We start from the raw sequence: 26,521 nt of genomic DNA on the forward strand, positions 1-26,521 counted from the left end.
GCCAAAATAAAATTATGCAAGTCCAGACTACTTGCATACTTCCTGCAATTTTCACAATTTATCCACACAGATTCTGTACAAAGCAAAAATACTATATTTCTGAAACTTCAGGGTCTTCCGAGTTATCAGATGGATAAATTCTGCAGCTCTTATGCACTAGGATTTGCTTCTGAACTAAACCGTAAGTTATGCCATAAAAAGTAATTTTCCTACTAGTCACAAGTTGCAAACAATATTAACTTTAGTAACATTTTTGATGGACAATGTTTCAGAGCAGTAAACTTAATCTGATAGATAAATTCTTAATCTGATAGATGAAACTTAATCTGATAGATAGAAAGCTATTCACATGCAAAGACTTAAAGTGAAAATTAATTCTATTTAATACAAAGTCTTTGATTACCAAAATAATGAATTCTCACATTAACCGCATTTCTTGCAATCTTTCATTCAAATTGTTAGCAATTAAATTGTATTCACGCAATAACAATTTCACACAAGTTAAAATTGCTTTATAATGCACAAAGGGCGTTAAGTGAAGCATTTCGATGCAATTTTTTTTTTTTTACCAGGAATAAACTTAAAATAATTAGCATGAGAACCTAGGTTAATATCAATATTAAGTTTTAACTAACAAGGAGCTCCCATGGTGGACAATATTTTGCTAAAAATATTAAAATAATTCAACATCACTGACATCCTCACGATTCATTTTTTGAAAAGTCTAGAAATAAGTAAAATATCACATCAAGACACAGGAGCAGGTAATTGTTGCTCGCATCAAATGCACACCGATTCTATTTACATCTAAAAGGGGCATGTTAGATTTAATTATTTTTAGCAAAACAGTCAGTTTTGATGATATAGTTTGAAAGTTTGTCCTGCTGTTAACAACATTCGTTATTCAGCAGAGATTATCCAATAATTAATAAAGAATTATCAAACTAGAAGTAATGATCAAACAATCCAGCAATTTTATAAAAAACTAGACTGAGGTGGACCTGTTGGGTCCAAATCTCTCCCGCAGGCCTCTCCTGGGGCAACCCTCCCCCAACTGACGAAGCCCGTTGCCGGGCGGGGAGTGTCTCCTGGGGCCGTGGGCGGGCGAGGGGGGACAGGGAAGGGAAGAGGGTACCACTCACCTCGGCCCCGTGTCGCTAGCGCTGCAGCCAGAACGTGCTGTGGACCCAAAGCCTCTCCTGCATTGGTCTAGCACCCTCCCTCCCCCAGCCGATCTGGTGGCGGGCCGGGAGTGTCCCCCGGGGCCGTGCCAGGCGCAGCAACGTTACCGATCCGTGGACCCATTGGTGACGAAAGCCACTTACCTGTGCCCCGTGCGTGCATTGCTGATCAGCGTCGAGGGGACCCTCTGCCGCCACACTGCACCACGGGAGCAAGGTCAGGCGCGAGGCATACATGTTTTTTTTAAATGGGCAGCGCTCCCCCCATGGGGGACGTCACTCTGGCGGGTCTCGCCCCCAGCGGAGCCCCCTCCCTCATGGGCCGTCACTCGGGCGGGTCCCATTGTGATGTCACACGCTGAACATGGCAATAAATCATTTGTTTAGGTGATTTTTAAACTTTAAAATCTCTCTAACTTTAAAAATGATAGACCAATTTGAATGAAACTTGGATGAAAGGGTCCTCCGGACAAAGGTAAGGTGGTCCTAAAATTGTCGCGCTATCGTGTGACAGGGGCACAAATACGGTTCACTGGCATCGGCAAACATCCCTCAGACAAACATCCTGAATCGCACTGACAAACAGTTTTAGTAATATATATAAAGATATCCTGATCCAACCTTTCAGTTCTGCTGAGCTGCTGTGTGCCCTGTGTCTCCGTCTCTTCACTTCTGACAGATGAATCAATAACAGAGTTGCCATCAGTCAGTGTTTTTTGCCGTTGATGCTCAGCCATTAACGCTTCAAGCTGTTTTCTTCTCTGACGCAATTCTTCTCGCAAAATCTGATGCCTACGCATCTCTGACCATAGCTAATTGTAATTGTAAAAAAAACACATGTGGTCACTCAATACAAGGCTACTTAATACTAATTCTGATCTTTAAAAAATAAATTGAATCACATGTTACAGCAATTTCACAACCTGTTGATTGGATATCCATCGGCTCTCATTCGATATTCACTTTAGATATCAAGTAAAAATTGTTGAATTGAATGAAAATCCACCTCTTTCAGCCACAGAAACATGTTATACCCCACTATGTCCTAGCTCATATTTGTCAAGCTTGAAAATTCATATACCCCAAAGATCTAATCACATTCCAGAGTTCTGAAAGAAGCGGCAAAAGAGATAATGCTGTTCCCGCTGCTTTCTTCAAAACTTTTTGAGATTCTGGATTAGTTCTAAACTTGACTAAACTTGATTAACAGAAAGAAAAACTGTAGAAATTAACAATCCTTCTCGCAATGGCAACTAAAATGATCAATGCTCAAGGCCCAACTACTCACAATCTACATCAATGATTAAGCGGAGGCATCCAAATTTGCTGATATGGAACATCATGTGGGTATAATGATGACACAGAGACTTTGTGAGAACATGAACAAAATGAATGACAGGGAAACAGGGTGTGGAAAAATGGGAGTTTAAAAAAAAGATAGGCAAGTTTTGATTCTTAAAGGAATCTGGGTGGCTTGTATACAAGTCCCTAAAATTTAGCATGCAAGAGTGGCAGGCAATTCGAGAGACAAATGGTCAAGAATAAATAGCACAATTAAACAGGATCTTAGTGAGACACCACCTTAAATATTATGTAGAATTACTGTTCTCCTCACCAAAATATTTTTGTGAAAGAGATAGTGCAGTGAAGATTCAGCATATGAAATCCTGCGACAGCATGTCAGTCTTTATAAGAAGAAAGATTCCTTCACAGAAAAGATTATACATTTTCAAAATTCTTTATTCATTATATTGAGTTAATTCAAAACAAAATGAATTGACTGGTGGAGTAGGCATAAAGGGCCAAATGGATTACTCCTACGTCATGTGTAGAGCCAGGATTTTCCCATAAGTGCCTTTTTTGATGATTTCAGCAAGATAATGCCCTTTTCACGATCGAGCGCCTAAATCATCCATTTTTGCCGTGTTAACGTAACTTACAAGAAAATTGTAGACGAGGCCCCAGTCTTTTGCAGTCAGGCTATAAGTGGGTGTTAAGTGGTGATTGGAGAGGGGTGGGTGGGGAAGAGTTCAGTCTTTTCAGGCTGTGAGTAAGTGTGAAGTATAAGAAAATAACTGCAGATGCTGGTACAAATCGATTTATTCACAAAATGCTGGAGTAACTCAGCAGGTCAGGCAGCATCTCGGGAGAGAAGGAATGGGTGACGTTTCGGGTCGAGACCCTTCTTCAGAGTAAGTGTGAAGTGTTGTTTGGGGAGGGGGGGGAGGTGGTACCAGGGTTAAGTTTCTGTTTATCGAACCTGCAGTAGAACTCGTTCAGGTCGTTGGTCAGCTGACGATTGTCCAAGGAGCGGGGGGAGGGGTGTTTCCTCTTGTAGCTTGTGATTTCTTGCAAGCCCTTCCAAACTGAAGAAGGGTCATTAGCTGAGAACTTGCTCCTCAACTTCTCAGAGTACTTTTCCTTGGCAGCACTGATTCCTCTTCTCAGCTTGTACTTCACCTGCCTATAGAGGTCTGCATCCCCGCTCCCGTAGGATCTACCCTTGCAAGCGTCAAAATGCCTAAAGACAAGTCAACGCCCTGTAAAAAACTGAACGATTTGGTGAGAGTGTACCGGAGTGATATATTCTCTACAGCCAACTGTGTGCTGTTTTGCAAAGCATGTGAGAAAGCAGCAAATGATGAGAAGAAATATTTCGTCTCCCAGCACGTACAGACAGCTAAACACAAGTCGGCGGCAGAGAAACTGAAGGCGGGAAATACGCAAGCTTGGCTCCTCACTACATTCACTGCTGGCTCCAGTCGCAAATCTGAGTTTTCGAGTGATCTGAACAAGGCATTCATTGATGCTGGAATTCCACTGTGGAAATTGGAAAACAAATCTCTCAGAGTTTTTTTAGAGAAACACACAAAGGAACATATACCGAGCTAGTCATCATTACGGATTGACATTGACAGCAACTTCAACATTGTTGTGCAGAAAATTAAAGATGAAGTTGCATGCAACAAAATATGGATCTCAATAGAGATGGATCTCATAGAATGTGAATATGGATAAAATATGGATCTCATAGAGACAACCTATGCTGTGGGGAGATATGTTGCCAATGTGGTCAACGGTACGCTGGAGGCAGGTCAACAATCGAAGGAGTATATATCGACATGAATATAGTCTGCAGCTTGTTTCGGGTATGCACCAGTGACCACAGCTGGGGTAGAAAGAGGTTTTTCAGAACTGAAGCATATTCTGTCTGCCAGACGGCATAGTTTAATACCAGATAATTTGAAAAAATGCTATTAATTATGTGCAACCAGGCAACTTTGGTCATTTAATGTAGTATACCTTTATATTATCACTATTAACCATATTTTGGTGGTGGAATTTGTAGATGGGCTATTACATGCTAGCCAATCGTAAAGCTTGTTAGTAGTAGTCCCGCCTAGTACGTGCTTTATAATATTAAGAACTCGCCTACGTCAGGCAGTAGATGTAGCAGCTCGGAGCTGCAATGTACTATGCTGTAAGTGCTTTAATAAAATGATGCGTCGAATCTTAGCATGTACTTAAGTACTGTCACATGGTGTCAGAAATGGGATTCAGTTTAAGATTAATGTCCATGGCGTGGTCGAGTACTCGCTTCAGATTAGCGTCGTGTTCAGCCAGGTCGCGACCGTAGACAAGAATATCATCAACAATGATGGTGCACGGGTACTTTGCAGCGGGTTCTGGCTGCAGCGCTGGTGACACACGGGGCCGAGGTGAGTGGTACCCTCTTCCCTTGCCTGTCCCCCCTCGCCCGCCCTCGGCCCCAGGAGACACTCCTCGCCCGGCAATGAGCTTCGTCAGTTGGAGGAGGGTACTTTGCAAACAACTGTTCCATAGTACGTTGGAAAACTTTGCTGGCGGAGTTGATGCCGAAGGGCAACCTCAGAAATTTGAAACGGCCAAAGGGTGTGGCGAAAGTAGTGAGGTTGGATGAGTCCGGGTCAAGTGGAATCTGCCAAAAAGAGCACTGCTGCGTTACCAATCTGTCAGCGACATCTTCTGTGGTTCGCATAGGGTAGTGAAGGCGCTTGATAGCAGTATTAAGATCTCTGGGATTGATGCAGATGCGGATCTCCAGTTTGTTTTTCTTAGTTGCGACGACCATGGTGGAAACCCAATCAGACGGGTCAATTACTTCGGCAATAACACCCATTGAGACCATGCGTTTGAGTTTGTTGTTTATTCTGCGCGCATGGCATGTGGAACCCGATGTGGCGCTCGGACCACAGGTGTGGCAGTAAGATCAACAGTGATGCGATATTTGGCAGGCAGCGTGCCCAGTTCATCATCAGAGATCTTTTTATTGCGAAAGTAGTTGTTGAGTAGGCTCATCAGTGAGGCATAGTTTGTGGACTGCGCGTCCGAAAAACACCAGGCCTAGATCGTGGCATGCGTTGATACCGAGCAACGTCTCCAAATTTGATTTAACAATGTGAAACGGCAGGGTGCGGGTCTGCTCATCAACAGTGCACTTTAAATTAGCTTTTCCAAGTGGGTGCAGGATCTCTCCCCCATAAGCCCGAAGCGTTGAGGAGGCTTTATCTATATGTTCGGCATTGCGAATTTTGTTGAACTCCCTTAATGATATGACGTTGACCTTTGCGCTCATGTCTACCTTGGCGAGTAGAGGCCTGTTATTTACGAACACAGTTACTTCAGGGTCAAGTAGCTTGTTAGACGAAGGGAGGAGTGAATAGCAGAGCTGTTATCTGCACTGATTGAGCAGAGCGCGGGGGACGACAATCCAGGCTCCTGGGAGTCAGTATCAGTGAATTCCTGTTGAAGCAGGTGCAAACTTGTCCTTGGAACATTAGCAGTCACATGGGAACGACAGCATCTAGCGAAATGGTTCAACTTTTTACAGAAATTGCAAGCCTTTCCGTAAGCAACACAGAACTGACGATCCTTCGCATGAAAGTAGTTACAATTCAGATAGCGAGTAGCAAGCGCGTTAGAGGTTCTGCGGGAGGAGAAGTCTGTAAGATTAACGTTATGTTGTTGGCGTGGGCTTAAGGGGACATGAACAGCATGGGTAGCAGTAATCTGAAATACGGCAGGAGTGTATAGCCTGGACTAGGGTCAACTCAGTGTTGCGAAGCAGCTCAGCTCTCAGTTTTCTATCAATCATGCCCCCTACCAGCTTATCTCAAACAAGTTCGTCCCGCAACTCACCAAATCGACAGCGCGCAGCCATGTGCCTGAGGTTGCTAATAAATTGTTCAATCGGTTCATCAGCCTGCTGCAAACGAGCATGGAACTTTGTTCTTTCAATTATAGGGTTGGAAGGCATATCACACAGTTCTCTGAATTTCTTGAGTAGAACCACAGGGTCATCTATAGTCTCTGCAAGACGAGGACCTGGACGTTGTCACCCAAAACAGCTGGAGCAAAAATGAAGTTGTCAGCTCGGTTCATAGCCTCAGGACCCGCAAGATTGAGCAAAACAGAAGCACGCACATCAAGAGGGTCATTGCGATGAACGATGCAGGCATAATGAGTGTAGTCACGCTCGAAAAGACGCCAACGTTCAGCAGTCTAAATCAAAGATCAGAGGGTCCGGGCGACGACACGAATTAGCCATAATGGAGATAACAGAGACGCAAACTAAATAACGAAAATAAAACCCGATAAACACAGCGGAGTAGGTCCGAGTTGACTCTGACACGAAAAGCAACACTATGCACAGATCGAAAAGGAACTGCTCACAGTGGTTTTCGCCTGCACCAAATTCAAGGACTTCATCTTTGGTAAGACCGTTACCATTGAGACTGACCACCAGCCGCTGGTCACTATTTTGAACAAGCCGATTCACGCTGCCGCAGCACGATTGCAACGGATGATAATGCAGCTGCAGCGTTTTGATTTCCAAATCGGCTACAAGAAAGGTAAAGACATGCACATAGCACCCACACTATCCAGAGCCCCACACAGAACCAATGAACAGCACCTCTCCGAACAGGACGAATTCTCAGTCATGAAGGTCTCGTTTGTGCCGACTAGCCGAACACACGGCTGCTGATGAGACTTTACAATTGCTGTCCACAGTCATACGGGGCGGTTGGCCCCACAAACAGTCAAACACCCCGCCTGATACGCCCCTACTTCCTGGTTCGCGACGAACTAGTGGTCCAGGACGGAATCATAGTCAAGGGCCACAAAGCGGTGGTCCCAGCCGCACTCCGGGACGAATACTACGACGACGTCCACAGGGGTCACCCCGGCGCGGAGGCAACCCTTCAACGGGTGCAAAGCATGTTTTACTGGCCCGGGATGACTAAATACATACGTGGAAGAACCGAAACATGCAAGAGTCTGCAACAGCCTGGCGCCACATCAGCAGAAGCAGCCCCTACTGCCCCATACAGTCCCACCTCTTCCGTGGTCCTCATTGGCTACCGACATCTTCGAATGGCACGGGAAACACTACCTGGTTTTGGTTGACTCTTACTCGGGCTGGTTCGAGATAGACCTTCTGCAGACAATTTCCTCGGAGGCTGTGATCAAGAAGCTGCAACGGCACCTCTCCCTACATGGCTCCCCTGCACGTATTCAGCCTGACAACGGCAGGCAATTTACCAGCCAAGCATTTAAGAACTTTGCTAAACGATGGGATTTCCAACACATTACCACCAGCCCCGAATTCCCGCAGTCCAATGGGCTCGCCGAACGCGCCGTCTGGAGTGCGAAACAACTCATGGAATGAGCCTACCTTGCCAAATCCAACATATACCTGGACTTACTCAATGTACGGAACATAGAAAATAGATGCAGGAGTAGGCCATTCGGCCCTTCGAGCCTGCACCGCCATTCAATATGATCATGGCTGATCATCCAACTCAGTATCCCTTACCTGACTTCTCTCCATAGCCCCTGATCCCTTTAGCCACAAGGGCCACATCTAACTCCCTCTTAAATATAGCCAATGAACTGGCCTCAACTACCTTCTGTGGCAGAGAATTCCACATTGCACAGGATCCTGTCCTAGGCTCGCCAGCCCAGCGACTAATGCCTCACCAAACCCGTGCTCCCCTGCCTGTCTCTCAGCAGCTACTCCAGCCGCACGTTCGATCCCCGCCCGTGGTGCAGAAGCAACTACAACGTCAACGGGACACACAGAAGCGGTTCTTCGACAAGTCCAGTATGCCACTCACACCTCTTGCACGTAGACAAGTGGTTCGTCTGCAAACCGGCAAGGGCCATACACGACTGGGACACATTTGCGGCCCTTCCAAGGTGCCACGTTCATACCTGGTCGAAGTGGGCAGGGTCAACTACAGACGCAACCGTCAACACTTCCTTCCGGTGAAGGAACCGCATCCTGCGACTCCGAGTCCTGACGCCCCGCATCTCGTGTTTCGCTCCCACATTTGATTCAGCTTCCCCAACACCAACCGTTATTCCTGCCGCGGGTTCCCCGCGTCGGTTGGTGCCTGGCACGCCCATGTCGTCTCCCACTAGTCCTGTCAAGTCGCCTGTTGCGTCCCCACTCTCCTCCCCCGTCTGTTCTCCCACGAAAGGAGGTGAGGCGGTCTCTTACCGCACGAGGGCCGGACGGGTTTGTAGGCCACCCATTAGATATGGCGATTTTGTGTAAGTTTGCTAGTATATTCTTCACATTTTTTTTCATTGCTTAAGCTACCATTGATCCTTTATTTCTACAAGAGATGTAGATGAGCTATTGCATGCTAGCCAATCGTAGTGCTTGTTAGTAGTAGTCCCGCCTAGTACGTGCTTTATAATATTAAGAACTCGCCTACGTCAGGCAGTAGATGTAGCATCTCGAAGCTGTAATGTACTGCAGGTCCTATGCTATAAGTACTTCAATAAAATGATGCGTCGTATCTTAGCATGTACTTAAGTACTTTGTTACAGAAATACAAACCTTTTGTGCCTTTTTTTGTCAATACATGCCTTTTTTGTAATTTTATTATGCCTATTTGCCTGCCTATTTCAGAGGTTTTTAGCGCCTAAACATCCTGGTTCTAGTCATATGTCCTTATAATTTCATACCAAGCTTTCATGAAAATCTCTCCAAGGAACCTAATCTTCAGCCCAATCACCTCTTAACTACTCAGGTATATTAATATAAGTTTCTTAAATACTATTCAGCTTTCATTTCAAAACTGACATTATCTCCGCAAAGTATTCAACTTTGATTTCTGCAGATCTTAGGCCCATCTCAAATCTTACTTCAACTTCAAATGCACAATGCTGGGTTTCTGAATGATTTCCTTGTGTGAACCTGATTTTGCAGTTCAACATCGTTTGAAGATAACTTAGTAATGAAATTTCCAGACCAGCAGATGGAGTCCTGTATGATTGACAGTGAGATAGATGTCTAAATTCAATTATGGTAACAAGGGAAGAAAAAACAAAACTGACCATCCTTTTGAATTGGTCCACGTTCAAAACCCAGACCCACAGTAGCGGCCGAACAAGATACCCAATGCAGGGACTAGGGACCGGCAACAAATACTTGTCTAGCCAACAACAAAACACATACCTTGAATAAATATATCAAAAGCAATTAACTGGACTAAATCCATGATGTTTCAAAGGGAAGCTGAAAACGTTGCAGAGCCAGATTTTCAGTTTAGCTTTAACATGCATATCTCAAACACTTACTACATTGAGAGAGAGAAAAATAATAGCCTTCTAAACATACCATTAACAAAATTCCTGCAGGGGCCATCACATCCAAGTTTCGATAGACTATATCTTACCTCATCTTATGTTTCACACATCCTTGCCGGTTTCAAAGAATCTTAAAACTTGAAAATGTTCACTTATTTACCACTTCAATGCTTAGCTTGCATCAATCTTCCAAAACCAAAAATCCAGTGAATTCTCTCATCTTGCAACATTGGCATAGTGTATGCCCTCTTTGCTATCGATAGTGCAAGTAATGGATTTTAAATAAGTTTACTCGATGCCTTCCATAACCCCATCATCTTGAAATGTGCCTCATTCAAACCAGTATTTGAACATTTCTACTAATTTTTTCTCATTTACCCTAGTTTGCTGTTGTTTTTTTCTGTAAATATCTTGGGATGATTTATTACCACAAAGATATGAATGAAATTCAAATTGTTGTACAATTCCATTTAAAACAAGTCAAAAAGATAATTGACTAATAATTATATATTTAAACACATTAAAAAAATTACAGGTATTACCTCATTATCAGGAGGTGGAGCCGCAACTGGATCAGGCAATGCCTTTGCTGTTGCACCCTGGACACTAACCACAGGAGTAGATGTAACAATGGGAACTTGAATTTTCGATAAATTTTTTGCACTTGATGTTGGCAACTGCACGTAAGCAAACATGATATGCGATTATATAGAGGACTAAGCAAGCCTATAAACTGAATCTGTGGCACAGCAAACCATGCATTGAGTACTAAAAGTCAAAAATCTGAGTGTGTTTATTTCCGTAAAGCATGAAATCTTGTAATATGATAGTGAGATAATGCATTGTATTCAGTTTTGGTTACCCTGCTATAGGAAAGACGTCATTAAGCTGGAAAGAGTGCAGAAAAGATAGATGACAATGTTGCCAGAACTCGAGGACCTGAGTTATAGGGAAAGGATGGGCAGGCTAGGACTTGATTCTTTAAAACACAGGAGGCTGAGGGTGATCTTATGGATGTGTATCAAATCATGAGGTGAGTAAATAAGGTGAATGCAAAAACTATTTTTCCAATGGTAAGGGAATCAAAAACTAGAGAGCATATGTTTAAGAGGAGAGCGGAAAGATTTAATAGGAACCCAAGGACAACCGTTTCACACAGAAGATGGTGGGTATATGGAACGAGCTACCAGACAACGTATTTGAGGCAGGTCCTACAACAACATTTAAAAGACATTCCTACAGGAACAGGACAGGAAAAATTGTGGAATATGGGCTAAACGCAGGCAAATGGGACTAGTTTAGATGGGGCATCTTGGTCAGCATGGATGTGTTGGGTTTAAAAGCCTTTTCCGCATTGTAAGACTATGAAAAATATACTAATAATTGATACCAAGTAATTTGATTTATATAACATTTTTCTTTCATATGATAAATGTTTAAAGTTTTACAACAAAATAAAGAATCATAAGCAGCACAAACATTATTCTGAAATTTCTTGCTTTACAAGAATAAAAATATATCCCCCCTATTCCAAATCAATGGAAACATTTATCGCACATGCCCCTCTCCCCCCACACCCCCCCCCCCCCCCCCACCTGTAGATGAGGGCATGATCTCTGCAGATGCTGAATTTTGTCCTGAATTTCAATCAAGCGCTTTCTTTCTTCTTGTAACTGCTTCAATTCATGTTGCTGTTGCTGAAGTTTTGCTTCATAGAACTTTTCTCTATAAAGAAATAAACATTCAGAAAAAAATTCTATTAGTACCACCATTTCCATGTGGAAACCTACCAGGCGAATATGCTAAAATTAAGAAACTTACAAAACTACAACCAAGCCATATTACAGAAAACCAATATATGAAGACAAATGTTCTACACAAAAAATCTTGAACGAAACATTATTAGTTTGCTGGAGAAAGACAAACTTTTAGATATATAAAAAGGAACATAGCAGATTTAAATGTTTGTTCAAGTTTTACTCGTTCACTCCAACATGTGCTTGACAAAACAACATGTTTTGTTTTCAGGAGCAGCAAATTCATTTAAAGACACAAGTCTCAATCTCAATATAAATTATGCTGGATTGGCCAATTTGCATTTTTTATGGCTTTGTAGTTTTTTTTAAATGGAAGTTTAATTTTTGAATGCAAATAAAACTGATTTTATTTTGACTTTTAATCCAAAATAGAAGTGACAGAAATGTGTTATTCTTTGGACGGGATATTGAATGAAGAACACATACATAACTGTCAGTATCTCTCTTGGAATCAGAAAGTATCCAGTGGTGAAATATTTCTGTTTGCCTTGCATTGTCCTGCGATAATTAATACTGTCATATTATAGGTTGGCAGTGCCAACCCAGAGACTTATCTTAGCCAAAGAATTTCACAAAAATTACTTAGTTGATTTTATGACTAGATCTTTCATGGTATGACAAAGAGAAACAACATAAAATAGCTACAACTTTGCATTTATGTCTCCCACTTAAGCCATCAAATCAAATTGCTATAAAGCCTGATAATAAATGCTGTTGAGCCAAATAAACTGCAGAACAACAGGTGCTTATAAATTCGTTACTACAGAATCAGTCAGGAATAGATTAACACGATGCAAATGTTTTGCAATAGATAACACAAACAAGATCAACTTGCCTGCTAACATTTTTTGGGTGTTCTTGGGAGACATTGTTGCCCAGCCACCAAAACATATAGACAAAATAAATTGAAATCAACTTGAAGTACAAGAGAAGCCAGATAATCCGCTGTTTAATGTCCCCATCCAGGACATTGCAGCATTCTTTCAATTTTACACCAGAGCAATTGTCAAATTAAAAAGGAGATACAAGGAACTGCAGATGCTGGGTTGCAAAAAAAAAGAAAGTGCTGGAGTAATTTAGCAGGTTAGGTAGCATCTCTGGAGAACATGGAGAGGGAATGTTTTGCACAGGGACGTTTCAGGCTTACTTGGATGTTGGCACTGAAAACAAAAAGTTGAGCTTCAATCCAAAAATCGAATTCACAAACTTTAACTGCAAACACAAACAGTGTCACCAAATAAGCCAGGCTGGCATAATCGATACTGAGGATTTCAATAAAGAGTCACAACTCTGAGCACCAAAATGGACTTGGCTGAGGCAGTAGGGGAGGGTGACTAATATTACCTCTCTTTTTCATCCAGCGCCAATTCTCTCGAATCTTTAGATGTATTTGTTCTCGTATTGTTTGGTTGCTGTCCGTGTTGGTCATCTCCAGTCAACGATAAGTCGGAAAAGTTAGATACATCAATATCAACTCCATCTGGGACTTCCTACAAATGAGTGTTAAATATATAGTGTTAAATATAAAAGAGTGTTAAATATATTTTCTTTATATCTATGGTGAAGACAAAAATTACAAGACTTTTCATCTCAGTTAGATGTCCAACATTGTTCATGTACTAAATATTAAAATGACTTACTTGTACCATGGCAACAAGCTCCTGCAATTGCTTAAGCTTCTGTTTAGCTGCATTTAATCTGTTTATTTTTTGTTGAATTTCAAAATCCTGTTCCGTTTCTCCCATAAAACTACTTCGGCGACTAGACATAGTACTTTCACTTGCACATTCTCCTTGGATCTCGTCTTCCCGCGTTTCATCAACATTCTTCTCTTCATCTTTCTCATCACTGTAGTGAGAACCTGCACAATAATTATTCAGCTGTATTACATCAATCACTTTTTGATGATAACAGATACTGAGAACAAAACAAATCGAAAACATGAATGATCCGAATTTCACATTTCCGATTATACAGACATAGTTGTTCAGATCGTTTAAGTTATTCTTAGTAACAATCATTTAAAAGATTTTACACAAACATTTCCAAGCCTCCCACAAACAAGAATCCTCAAGTGCCTCGTTATTCCTTCATAATACTCCCACCAACTATGAACACACATGTTCCTTCCAAATGAAGAACAATTCACTTGCTTAATATATCTCCTGCACATTGGAGAAACCAAATGCTGATTTGTTGACCTTTATTGCAGAATACTCCTGTTCATTCTGTAATATTGTCCTCAGCTTTTAATTGCCAGTCACTTGATTACTCCATTCCAAGCTTACTTTAGCCCCGGATTGTTGGTCTCTTAAAACTGTTCCAAATAATCCCAATTTAAACTCAGGAAACCATCTGCTCTGAATGCATTCAAGAGAGCTAGATAGAGCTCTTAAGGATAGTGGAGTCAGGGGGTATGGGGAGAAGGCAGGAACGAGGTACTGATTGAGAATGATCAGCCATGATCACATTGCATGGCGGTGCTAGCTCAAAGGGCCGAACGGCCTCCTCCTGCACCTATTGTCTATCTTTAGACTCGGTACACTGCACCAAAGAGCACCAATTGCACTGCACCAATTGAATGCAATCACATCAGATAACCAGCCTGTCCATTTGTATCAGAATTGGCCAGCTCTGATACACAATAATCAATTTGTAACTTGAATTCCCTTTTCTCTCCCTATAGACATCTCCAGACTTGCTAAGTACTTTGAGTATTTTAGACAATAGACAATAGGTGCAGGAGGAGGCCATTCGGCTCTTCGAGCCAGCACCGCCATTCAATGATCATGGCCGATCATTCTCAATTAGTACCCCGTTCCTGCCTTCTCCCCATACCCCCTGACTCCGCTATCCTTAAGAGCTCTATCCAGCTCTCTCTTGAATGCATTCAGAGAATTGGCCTCCACTGCCTTCTGAGGCAGAGAATTCCACAGATTCACAACTCTCTGACTGAAAAAGTTTTTCCTCATCTCAGTTCTAAATGGCCTACCCCTTATTTTTAAACTGTGGCCCCTTGTTCTGGACTCCCCCAACATTGGGAACATGTTTCCTGCCTCTAACGTGTCCAACCCCTTAATCTTATATGTTTCGATAAGATCTCCTCTCATCCTTCTAAATTCCAGTGTATACAAGCCTAGTCGCTCCAGTCTTTCAACATATGATAGTCCCGCCATTCTGGGAATGAACCTAGTAAACCTACGCTGCACGCCCTCAATAGCAAGAATATCCTTCCTCAAATTTGGAGACCAAAACTGCACACAGTACTCCAGGTGCGGTCTCACTAGGGCCCTGTACAACTGCAGAAGAACCTCTTTGCTCCTATACTCAACTCCTCTTGTTATGAAGGCCAATATTCCATTGGCTTTCTTCACTGCCTGCTGTACCTGCATGCTTCCTTTCAGTGACTGATGCACTAGGACACCCTATTTTTATTTTCTATAAAAAGAATTGAACCTTAAATGTTGTTATTCATTAGCCTTTTGCGCCATTGTTCAGCCAACAGAACTATTTGTCTCATCAAATCTCCCATGGTCTTCACTATCACTGACCTTCAAATTTGTTTTCTACTATTAAAGCTTGTATTATATTTAACTTTTTCTAATTTAAATAAAAGGCAAATTTAACATTGCTTGTGTGTCCAGAGATACTGTCTGATCTGTTAAGCTTGCAAGCTTTAGTGGTTTTAACTTTCCAGTTCTTTTTCCCTTTATCACAACTTGCCGCTTTGTTTTGGGTTTTTAAATATCTGCCTGCAGGTTACGGCTGTTTAGTGTGAAGACAAAAGATTAACCTCATTTGTTTAACAATTGAACTTACATTCATCATAACTTAGATGAGGTTCATCTGATGGAGGTAATACATTCAAGGTTTGTACATTTGTCGGCCTATTATTAATTTCGCAGTCTGTGTTCAGCAGTCTCCCATTGCGATTATTGGTTCCATTTTGTGACACCATCCTGGAAGTACTGCTGATATCTGTCCAATTACCCCTGTGTGGGTTTCTATAGTAATGACAAGAGATTTCAGATTTTCAATGGAAGCAAAGTATTAAGATCTATATACGAGTTTAAGGCAAAGACAATAAATATAGTAATTTATTGCAACAACTTCAATGAAACAGAGCATTTGGAAGACAAATACAATTGGCGACTGATTTTCTCAAACATTTAACATTCTTGACTAAAGACAAATCTATACCGATACTGCATCCAATGTGGTTTGTGATCCTTCTTTTCTGCAGTTTCTTCGAAATACCTTATTAAGCAACCCTTACGCTAATACATATATCTCCCCACCTGATGTTTGTGACAGTTTCTGGATTCTCCTGATCAGAGTAGTACATAGACTCTTCCTCAGTCTCATCATCATCCTCTTTTTTATTTTCATTAACAGCATCAGTCATCATATCTGAAGTCTGCTGGTAGTAATCAATTAATTCACGTAATTCATTTAGCCTCTTGTGAACTTCTTTTAGTTTCCTAAAGGAGAATAATTTTATAATGACTATGGCATACTTTTTAATATTGCTGAGTAAACTTGTTCGCAACTAAAATAAAGTTAAAGAGTAATATTAATGAATCAGTGACACTTGATCAATCATCTATTCATTCTCTTAAAGGCTATGAACAAATGCGTGTGCAAGATGAAAGGATGCGTGACAAACTCGGGTTAACTCCGTCACCTCACAGGAAAACAAATTGAAGTATCAGAGGACAATCAGTGGATTGCTCTTCTGCATTTCCCAGAAACCCACAATCAGACCTCCCAACATTTGATTTTACAAATTCAGAATTTTGATGTCCAAAATTCAGAATTTTACATAAAAATTCATAATATGGCGCGTAATGCAACTTTTCAGCAAAAAAAAGTATGCACGCCAAATGCGAGGCGCGCGGCGAGGCCGGGCCAGCGGCGCGGCCGGGCGAGGTGCGACGAGGCCGGGCCAGCTGCGGGGCGAGCACAGCGGCGAGGCCAAGTTGGATCAACGGCAAGGGCAGGCCAGGCTAGCGGCAAGGCGAGTACAGCGGCGAGGCGAGGCCGGGCCAGCGGCGAGGCGAGGCGAGTGGCAAGGCCGGGCCAGCGGCGAGGCGAGTACAGCGACGAGGCCGGGCCAGCGGCGAGGTGAGTACAGTGGCGAGCCCGGGCCAGCAGCGGGGCAGGGCAAGTGTTTTGCGGAAAAATGCAAGGCATGTGTTTTGCGGAAAAATGTGAGGCGAAATCGGAATGGGGGAAATGAAATAAGAAAGCGGAAACTTTCCGCCAAATTCGGAAGGGTTGGGAGGTCTGCACAATGATTCAAAACCCGTGTAGATGGAATAGTTTCTCAGTTACAATTTGGACAAAATGCAAGGACACCTCAAGTGGAAGTAAATAAATGCTGATCAATAGGTTAGTTATAGCAGATAAGCACAAAACATTAACATCCTGTAAATAAAAATGAAGAGATTTCCAAAGGAAATATAATAAAGGATGTAAATCTGTACTATAATATTATAATAATCATACAGCATTGAAACTGGCTCATCAGCCCACCATGTCAATGCTGACCATCATGTTCCTCCATACTGATCTCATTTGCCCGATTGAATTCATCATCCTGTTATGTCTTGCTCATTCAGGCATTTGTCCAGGTACCTATTGTTACTCCTCCTGCTTCCACCACCTCCTCTCGCTACACATTCCAGATATCAACTACAATATGCAAAAGAGCGACCAGCCTACAATAGACAATAGGTGCAGGAGTAGGCCATTCAGCCCTTCGAGCCAGCACCGCCATTCAATGTGATCATGGCTGATCACTCTCAATCAGTACCCCGTTCCTGCCTTCTCCCCATACCCCCTCACTCTGCTATCCTTAAGAGCTCTATCCAGCTCTCTCTTGAAAGCATCCAACGAACTGGCCTCCACTGCCTTCTGAGGCAGAGAATTCCACACCTTCACCACTCTCTGACTGAAAAAGTTCTTCCTCATCTCCGTTCTAAATGGCCTACCCCTTATTCTTAAACTGTGGCCCCTTGTTCTGGACTCCCCCAACATTGGGAACATGTTTCCTGCCTCTAATGTGTCCAATCCCCTAATTATCTTATATGTTTCAATAAGATCCCCCCTCATCCTTCTAAATTCCAGTGTATGCAAGCCTAATTGCTCCAGCCTTTCAACATAAAGACAGTCCCGCCATTCCGGGAATTAACCTAGTGAACCTACGCTGCACGCCCTCAATAGCAAGAATATCCTTCCTCAAATTTGGAGACCAAAACTGCACAGTACTCCAGGTGCGGTCTCACCAGGGCCCGGTACAACTGTAGAAGGACCTCTTTGCTCCTATACTCAACTCCTCTTGTTACGAAGGCCAACATTCCATTGGCTTTCTTCACTGCCTGCTGTACCTGCATGCTTCCTTTCAGTGACTGATGCACTAGGACACCCAGATCTCGTTGAACATCCCCTCTTCCTAACTTGACACCATTCAGATAATAATCTGCCTTTCTATTCTTACTTCCAAAGTGAATAACCTCACACTTATCCACATTAAACTGCATCTGCCATGTATCCGCCCACTCACACAACCTGTCCAAGTCACCCTGCAGCCTTATTGCATCTTCCTCACAATTCACACTACCCCCCAGCTTAGTATCATCTGCAAATTTGCTAATGGTACTTTTACTCCCTTCATCTAAGTCATTAATGTATATCGTAAATAGCTGGGGTCCCAGCACCGAACCTTGCGGTGCCCCACTGGTCACTGCCTGCCATTCCGAAAGGGACCCATTTATCCCCACTCTTTGCTTTCTGTCTGTCAACCAATTTTCTATCCATGTCAGTACCCTACCCCCAATACCATGTGCTCTAATTTTGCCCACTAATCTCCTATGTGGGACCTTGTCGAAGGCTTTCTGAAAGTCGAGGTACACCACATCCACCGACTCTCCCCTGTCAATTTTCCTAGTTACATCCTCAAAAAATTCCAGTAGATTTGTCAAGCATGATTTCCCCTTCGTAAATCCATGCTGACTCGGAATGATCTTGTTACTGCTATCCAAATGCTCAGCAATTTCGTCTTTTATAATTGACTCCAGCATCTTCCCCACCACTGATGTCAGACTAACTGGTCTATAATTACCCGTTTTCTCTCTCCCTCCTTTCTTAAAAAGTGGGATAACATTTGCTATCCTCCAATCCACAGGAACTGATCCTGAATCTATAGAACATTGAAAAATGATCTCCAATGCTTCCACTATTTCTAGAGCCACCTCCTTAAGTACCCTGGGATGCAGACCATCAGGCCCTGGGGATTTATCAGCCTTCAGTCCCATCAGTCTACCCAAAACCATTTCCTGCCTAATGTGGATTTCCTTCAGTTCCTCCATCACCCTAGGTTCTCCGGCCCCTAGAACATTTGGGAGATTGTGTGTATCTTCCTCAGTGAAGACAGATCCAAAGTAACGGTTTAACTCGTCTGCCATTTCTTTGTTCCCCATAATAAATTCCCCTGCTTGTGTCTTCAAGGGACCCACATTTGCCTTGACTATTTGTTTCCTCTTCACGTACCTAAAAAAACTTTTGCTATCCTCCTTTATATTATTGGTTAGTTTACCCTCGTACCTCATCTTTTCTCCCCGTATTGCCTTTTTAGTTAACTTTTGTTGCTCTTTAAAAGAGTCCCAATCCTCTGTCTTCCCACTCTTCTTTGCTATGTTATACTTCCTCTCCTTAATTTTTATGCTGTCCTTGACTTCCCTTGTCAGCCACAGGTGTCTCTTACTCCCCTTAGAGCCTTTCCGCCTCTTTGGGGAAATGAGGGAACCTAACACCGACCTTGCTAAAGTCCATGTGGACAACGTATATTGCCTTGGTGTCGTCAATCCTGTTGATTACGCCTTGAAAAACCCCTCAAAATTCACGAGACATGATTTCCCACACATAGAAACAAACTGACTATCCTTAATCAGTGTTTGCCTTTCAAAATGCAAATAAATCCTGTGTCTCAGAATCGCTTCTAATAGCTTTCCTAACACTGACTAATGCTCATTACCTGTATATCTCTGGCTTATACCTGCTGCCTTTCTTAAATAAAGGTATATTAGCAATCCTCTGTCGGATATGCTACTTAATTGAAGTAGGCTTGCTGTTATTACTACGACAAAAGTCAATGTACTAAAATGCCAATGTCTGGCAAAAAAATAAATCTAATTGAATTTTCTATGTGAAGTGGTAGAAAAATAAAGATCTTTTGCACAAGCTACAGCTTTTAATGCATTCCAATTATAATTCATAAGAATTAAGCTAAAATCCCAGGAAAATAATATATGAATGCTTTATTGTCACATGTGACAAATAACAGTGAAATTCGTCCTGCATACCCAAGATATTCAAATGTCACCACATAGAGGACGCTTCCAAAGTACCCCCACGCCAGGTTCCCCTTTGTTCTCCTCCCCCCTCCCTCATGGCGGTCATGCCACACCAGGTCCTCCATTGTTCTTCTCCCCCCACCCCACTCACGGCGGTCCCCCCAAGCCGGGTCCTCCTTTGTTCCTTCCCCGGTAGCGGTGTCCGCACTTCCACATGGTCCATCCTCGTCCATCTGTCGGCAACCTTCATCGACCGCTGAACTGATCTCTCCACTGTCGCCGCCGGGTCCTCTCCGGACCTCCGTGGAGCCGACCCAGGCCCCAGCCGCGGGCACTGTCGACTCAGGGGCCGGCTGTGGGCTCTGACTCCTCCCCAGGCTCACTGTCGGTTGTGAACTCCACCAGCCATCATTCATCTTTCAGCCCAGCAGCTGGCTACATTGTCATTGAGGGATTCGGGCTGCACGTTTCAGAAGGCCAAGAATAGCTGGCAACATTGTGACAATCAAGATTCTTTGACTGGTTGATTATGAACTGAGGATGATCATATTCAGAGGAGCATTGGAATGGTGACATTCTCTTTTGGAGATTGAGAGTGAGGTTAAAAATTAAAATGTTGCAGTCAAGTAGTTGGAAAAGGGATGGTGCAAGCCAAGAAACATAAAAGCCATGAAAAGCATTACATTTTTCGATGGTATTTTTTTTTTCAGCCTTGGAATGTTAAAGCTAGAGACCATTAAGTGTAAAATATCAAAAAGTGAATCTCACTTACTTCCTGACATAATGGAGCCGGACACTATATATTTAATGATTTAACTTAATTGCCTTTACCCTCAATGTTGGGGCTGGGGTCCCATGTTTATTATCTGAGAGATACTTATATTATCTCTCAAATACACAAAAAAATGAAGACATAAAAGGAGAAGGTGTAATTAATAAATTAGATCTGGAGACAAAATTCAACCACATCACGTGTCAAGTTAGGAAAAGGGGACGTACAACAAGATCTGGGTGTTCTAGTGCATCAGTCACTGAAAGGAAGCATGCAGGTACAGCAGGCAGTGAAGAAAGCCAATGGAATGTTGGCCTTCATAACAAGAGTTGAGTACAGGGCCCTAGTGAGACCACACCTGGAGTACTGTGTGCAGTTTTGGTCTCCAAATTTGAGGAAGGATATTCTTGCTATTGAGGGCTTGCAGCGTAGGTTTACTAGGTTAATTCCCGGAATGGCGGGACTGTCATATGTTGAAAGACTGGAGCGACTAGGCTTGTATACACTGGAATTTAGAAGGATGAGAGGAGATCTTATCGAAACGTGTAAGATTATTAAGGGGTTGGACACGTTAGAGGCAGGAAACATGTTCCCAATGTTGGGGGAGTCCAGAACAAGGGGCCACAGTTTAAGAATAAGGGGTAGGCCATTTAGAACTGAGATGAGGAAAAACATTTTCCGTCAGAGAGTTGTGAATCTGTGGAATTCTCTGCCTCAGAAGGCAGTGGAGGCCAATTCTCCGAATACATTCAAGAGAGCTAGATAGAGCTCTTAAGGATAGCAGAGTCAGGGGGTATCGGGAGAAGGCAGGAACGGGGTACTGATTGAGAATGATCAGCCATGATCACATTGAATGGCGGTGCTGGCTCGAAGGGCCGAATGGCCTCCTCCTGCACCTATTGTCTATCACGTTATCAAGGGTACTTTGGTGAATACAACACTAACCATTCCATAATAAAACAAGCTGTTGGTTTTAACTACATTTAGTTTTGATTCATACCTTAATTTCTTCCTGGGATTAGCTTTATCTTCTGCGTCACTATCATGCCGTGAGGGAATGGAATCCAGAACACATACCGAGGATGCCAAGCTGTTGGGTTCCCTGTTCACTGAAACTGCATCTGCTTGTGCAGAAACAGAACCTCTTTTGGCACTTCTGTGAGATGAGCCTGACACACCAGGGGCACTAGTGGAAACTGGAAAACAAAACTGATATTTAAACCCTCACCATGTCATTCAACAAGATTATCTGTACAATACCTTAATATCTTTATGATAAAGTTATTGCAATAAAATTTGAAACCTTATCATAATCAGTAACTTGACTGGATACGGTTGGAAAGCCAGTAAGACACAGGATGCTGGAGTAACTCATCAGGTCAGGCAGCATCCTTGGAAAACATGGATATGTGATGTTTCAGGTCAAGACCCTTCTTCAGACTGATTGCAGGGGTGGGAGGAAAGAAAGCTAAAAGCGTGGAGGAACAGGACAAAGCATGGCCAGTCATATGTGAATACAGGTAAGGGTTTTTTTTTTTTACAAATCCTGGTGGGCTTACTGGTGTAATTCTTGTAGGATTGACTACGAGAAACTAGTAGTCAATTAGAATGATGAACTTCTTACAACAAATAGAATTGTATAGTTCTCTCACACACAGATGGAAATATTTGTAGGGCATTTTTTAAACACTAAACCAAATCAATTTTCAAAATGACTGCAGAAAGACAAAGAGACTTTAGTGCAGGACAAGAGACGTAATCAGAAAAAAGATGAACTTTGAAGTAACACCACATGGCATAATCAAAAGTCAAAAGGACCATGCAAAACTGCTGCTCCATTGTTTTAATTGGAAACTCCTGCAAGGCAAAGTGCATGAGGGACTAATTGCACAGGCTGTTCCAAAAGGTTTATGAAGGCCACTTTGTGTGCTGTATTCTAGGATTCTACTGTCTCCAAAGCAAATCAGGGAGATGGGCAGCCTAGCTGGATTTACCAGCTGATGGTGCATTCACCACTGAGTAGAAAGTGGCGGCGCCTAACGGCTGCGGCTCGCTAGCAGTCTGTTCGTCTTTTTTCCTTTTTTTTTTGTTGTGTGTTGGTGTTGGGATGGTTTTTTTTTTTTTTGGTTGTGTATGTGTGGGGGGTGGTGGTGTGGGTGGGGGGGTGGTGGAAACCTTTCTCTTTTAGGTCTCTTCCTCACGGCGCGGGGTGCGGCTCGGCCGCGGGGCCTAACATCGCCCGGTGCGGCTCGGCCGCTGGACTTTACATCGCCCGGTGCGGCTTGGCCGCTGGACTTAACAGTGCCCGGTGTGGCTCGGCCGCGGGACTTTTCATCGCCCGGTGCGGCTCGGCCGCGGGACTTTTCATCGCTGGTGCGGCTCGTCCGCGGGACTTAACATCGCCCGGTGCGGCTCGGCCGCGAGGCTTAGCTGCGCAAGGCTCGGTCGCGGGGCCTTCCATCGCCCGGCTCGGCCGCGAGACGTTTCAGCGCCCGGTGCGACTCGGCCGCGGAGACTTCCATCCCCTTGCGGGGACTGTGCGGGTCGGTCGGGGACGAGCTGTCTGTCCGTGGGCGTGGGGAAGAGAGTGGAAGTTTTGTTGCCTCCATCACAGTGAGGGGGTGTTTGGAGTCACTGTGATGGACGTTTGTGTTGGGGTTATGTGTCTTGCGTTCTTTTTTGTGTGATTGCTATGTAGTTTCGTTCGGTACCTTGGTACCGAATGACAAATAAAGCTCTGTTGAACTGTTGAAGAGGAGCGCACAAACAAGAACAGAATTAAAGCAATCAACTGTGAGTGGGCAAAATCAGGGGTCAATGTTCCCAAGCTAAAAGATCCCAGGGAGGGACAATTATCATTGAATTATTTGAACAGTGGTGAAGCTGTTAAATTTAAAGAGCCTGGGTGAAAAGCCTAAATTAACCCAATCCAAATACTGGTATTGGATGATGTGAACATGGGCAATGTTGTACAAATGCCCAATTATCACTGTCGAATGAACTTATCAAATTCCAGTTAAAAACACCATTGTACACTGAGTAAATACCAACAAGATTTGATGGCTGGTTGATTATCAGCCAACTTACATGGGGGAACATACATATTTTGATGCCTTTTTAATGTAACATCAAATCACCATTTTGCATATGTCCCAAACTGCAATCTTAGTACTCACTCGAACTGTTGTTGACATGATGGTCTCTTAATGAATGCAACTCATCAAGGAGTTTATCCATTCTCTCCTTCTTTCCTTGTAAAACTTGCAGCTTAGTCACCAGCTGTACTTTTTGTTCTGACAGATGTTCTGAAGTTGAAAAATCTCGACTCCTGGCAACCTCTTGTGTCAGTGATAGACTTTCTGCTTGTCTCCTGTTGTCTGGAACAGACTGAAGCTGCAAAAGAATATACATTGCTCAGATTCAAAACTTCACAATGGGTAAAAAAACAATCAATTATTTCTAGGATCTGACAAAGTTTATTAATACCGCAAATCAAAAGTATGCTGCCTTGATAATTATTTAGTATAAAGTGAGCGCAAATGAGAAGGGGGAGTTGAAATGGAAACAATCTGGTACTTTATCACTCCTGATCAGTCTCTTCTCGGCCTCCTATTACCTCTCCGCAACTAATTCAACACATTCTCATGTTTCCTTCACATTCGATCTTCCCACCATCTCATCTTATTCTCTCATCTGTATTCTGTCACCTACCGCTGCTCACCACCCCTTCATCATTCCTTTCCTGCACACCCTTCTTCCTTTCCTTCATATTAATTTAACAAATTGTCATTGAAAATTACAAGATAAAACAGAGTGCAATTTGTGCAAACAATTCAATACTTCAGTCACTAAGCATTCTTCTTCAAATTGTAATACCTGTGAGTTTTGCAGCTGGTTGTGGAATCGTTGGATCAAGTCATTTAGTTCCTCATTGAGTTCTGATGTAATACTTAGACCTGAAACACTACTGGTTGTTTCAGCTACAACTATGAGAAAACAAAAATGAGAATTTAATTTTAATTGTTAACAAATTATATACAATTATGTTGCAACTTCCTTCTAATTTTAAATCAGCTTTCATTAACAAGTGCTATAACATGCAAAAATCATTGAGCAACCTGCACCTCTATCCAAAAACAATGAAATTATCAAGATGAGAGGTTTCACTTTTGGAAAAGTGAAAACTAAAAGGCTTAGAGTACAATTCAGAATTTGGGTGAAGGAAAAGGCAATTAATCTTATTTATGTGCTAACTTTAATGATGACACTTTATAAAGTCTGGGACAATATGTTACATGACAAGCATTGCAGTCAGCTTCTGCTGCAACAAATTACTAATTATCTAGACACTAACCTGGTGGAAAAGAGGCATATCTTAAGCTCGAGAAACAAGGAACTGCAGATGCCGGTTTACAAAAATAAACAAGTGCTGCAGTAACTCAGTGGGTCAGACAGCATCTTTTAGGACATGGATATGTGATTGAGTGTCTGAAATATGGTCCCAACTGAAAACATCGCCTATACCTGTCCTTCAGAGATGCTGCCTAACCTGCTAAGTTACTCTCGAACGTTGTTTTTTAAAAATATCATAAGTTCTAAAAGAATTCCCTAATGCCTCAAAATCTCATGTCTGTTCCAATTTTATTGGAAATTCATCGGTCATTTAAAATTAAACACTTGGGTCCCTTTCGTTAGTAATACTTCAAAAGCATTTCTACTTCAATAATTTTTTTCTAAACATAGAAGAAACATTTGTAGTTCCAGTTCCATTGCTTTGGTGATTTATCAGCCACAGTATGGCACAAAGCACTGGGGTAGTGATCATTCACATGAAGATTTGGGACATCTTATAATTTCAGACACAATTGAGTGGAAAAGGGAACTATTTATATTTCACTGGGGTTCATTATAAAATGAACAAAACGACAAGTTGTGATTGACAAATCAAAAGCCAAAAACAATATTTATTCCATCAAAAAACAGCATGAAAAGATTAAATGATAGGCGTCATTAACTTTCCAAAACAGAAATGGAATCAAGTCAAAATGTCAATTTTCAGTTCTCAATTTAAATTCTGAAGTGACTCCAATAATTCCACAGAATTAAACACATTCAGGCAGATCAATAAATCCAGAGCACATTCCATTCTGGAAAATTTAAATGCTGAAATCATAGGTTTATTTCTCTTTCCTCTTGTCAGATTCACCCTCCGTACCATACTCATGAACAAAAGGAAGAAAACTTTCACATGGAACAAGTAGCCTAGCTAATGTTTAAGGTATACCAGAATCATCCATTCCAGCTACAGTTTGTTCTGCTTTCTGCTGCAGTGCCAGAAGTGCTGCCTGTCTTCCTTGAAGAGTCCTTAACTGTTCCTGCTGTTCTAACATTCTTTTCAAAAGCTCATGTTGCTTTTTCAGATTTTCTAACTCTTCTTTCGTATCTTGATGCTGGTCACCGTCCTGTTTAACAAAAAACGTGTGAATACACAGTTACCTTAAAAAAGTATGTTACATGACATTCAAAATAGTCACTAACCAATGATTCATTGTATCTATCAAAAGGCTGATCAAAATTAGGAGATCCAAATCCAAATTTGCAATAATTATTTGTTGAGCATTGCAATATACTGTAATGCACATTTTTACTTTGACAGAGTGTATGAAGAGCAGGGAATAAAAAGAGGACAAAACACTCCAAAACATCAACCGGATAGGGACAGGTGGCATGGGAGGCTGTTTTATCTGCTTTAGCAAT

At 42.4% G+C, this 26,521-nt stretch overlaps 1 protein-coding gene across 4 annotated transcripts in view; it reads right to left on the reverse strand.

Moving 5' to 3' along the window:
• pcm1 (pericentriolar material 1) overlaps nt 1-26,521 on the reverse strand; it is an 84,334-nt gene that overhangs the window by 36,424 nt on the left and 21,389 nt on the right. For all 4 annotated transcript variants that reach the window (XM_078397743.1, XM_078397725.1, XM_078397733.1 and 1 more), the window contains 11 exons: nt 26,049-26,226; nt 24,641-24,750; nt 23,941-24,157; nt 21,765-21,960; nt 15,937-16,119; nt 15,458-15,642; nt 13,279-13,499; nt 12,983-13,128; nt 11,417-11,546; nt 10,364-10,498; nt 1,803-1,993 (listed from right to left, as the gene is read on the reverse strand). In XM_078397743.1, the coding sequence (XP_078253869.1) occupies nt 1,803-1,993; nt 10,364-10,498; nt 11,417-11,546; nt 12,983-13,128; nt 13,279-13,499; nt 15,458-15,642; nt 15,937-16,119; nt 21,765-21,960; nt 23,941-24,157; nt 24,641-24,750; nt 26,049-26,226 (1,892 nt within the window). The remainder of the gene's footprint in view (nt 1-1,802; nt 1,994-10,363; nt 10,499-11,416; nt 11,547-12,982; nt 13,129-13,278; nt 13,500-15,457; nt 15,643-15,936; nt 16,120-21,764; nt 21,961-23,940; nt 24,158-24,640; nt 24,751-26,048; nt 26,227-26,521) is intronic.

The sequence above is a fragment of the Rhinoraja longicauda genome, chromosome 1, assembly GCF_053455715.1.
Source record: "Rhinoraja longicauda isolate Sanriku21f chromosome 1, sRhiLon1.1, whole genome shotgun sequence".
Taxonomy (NCBI): domain Eukaryota; kingdom Metazoa; phylum Chordata; class Chondrichthyes; order Rajiformes; family Arhynchobatidae; genus Rhinoraja; species Rhinoraja longicauda.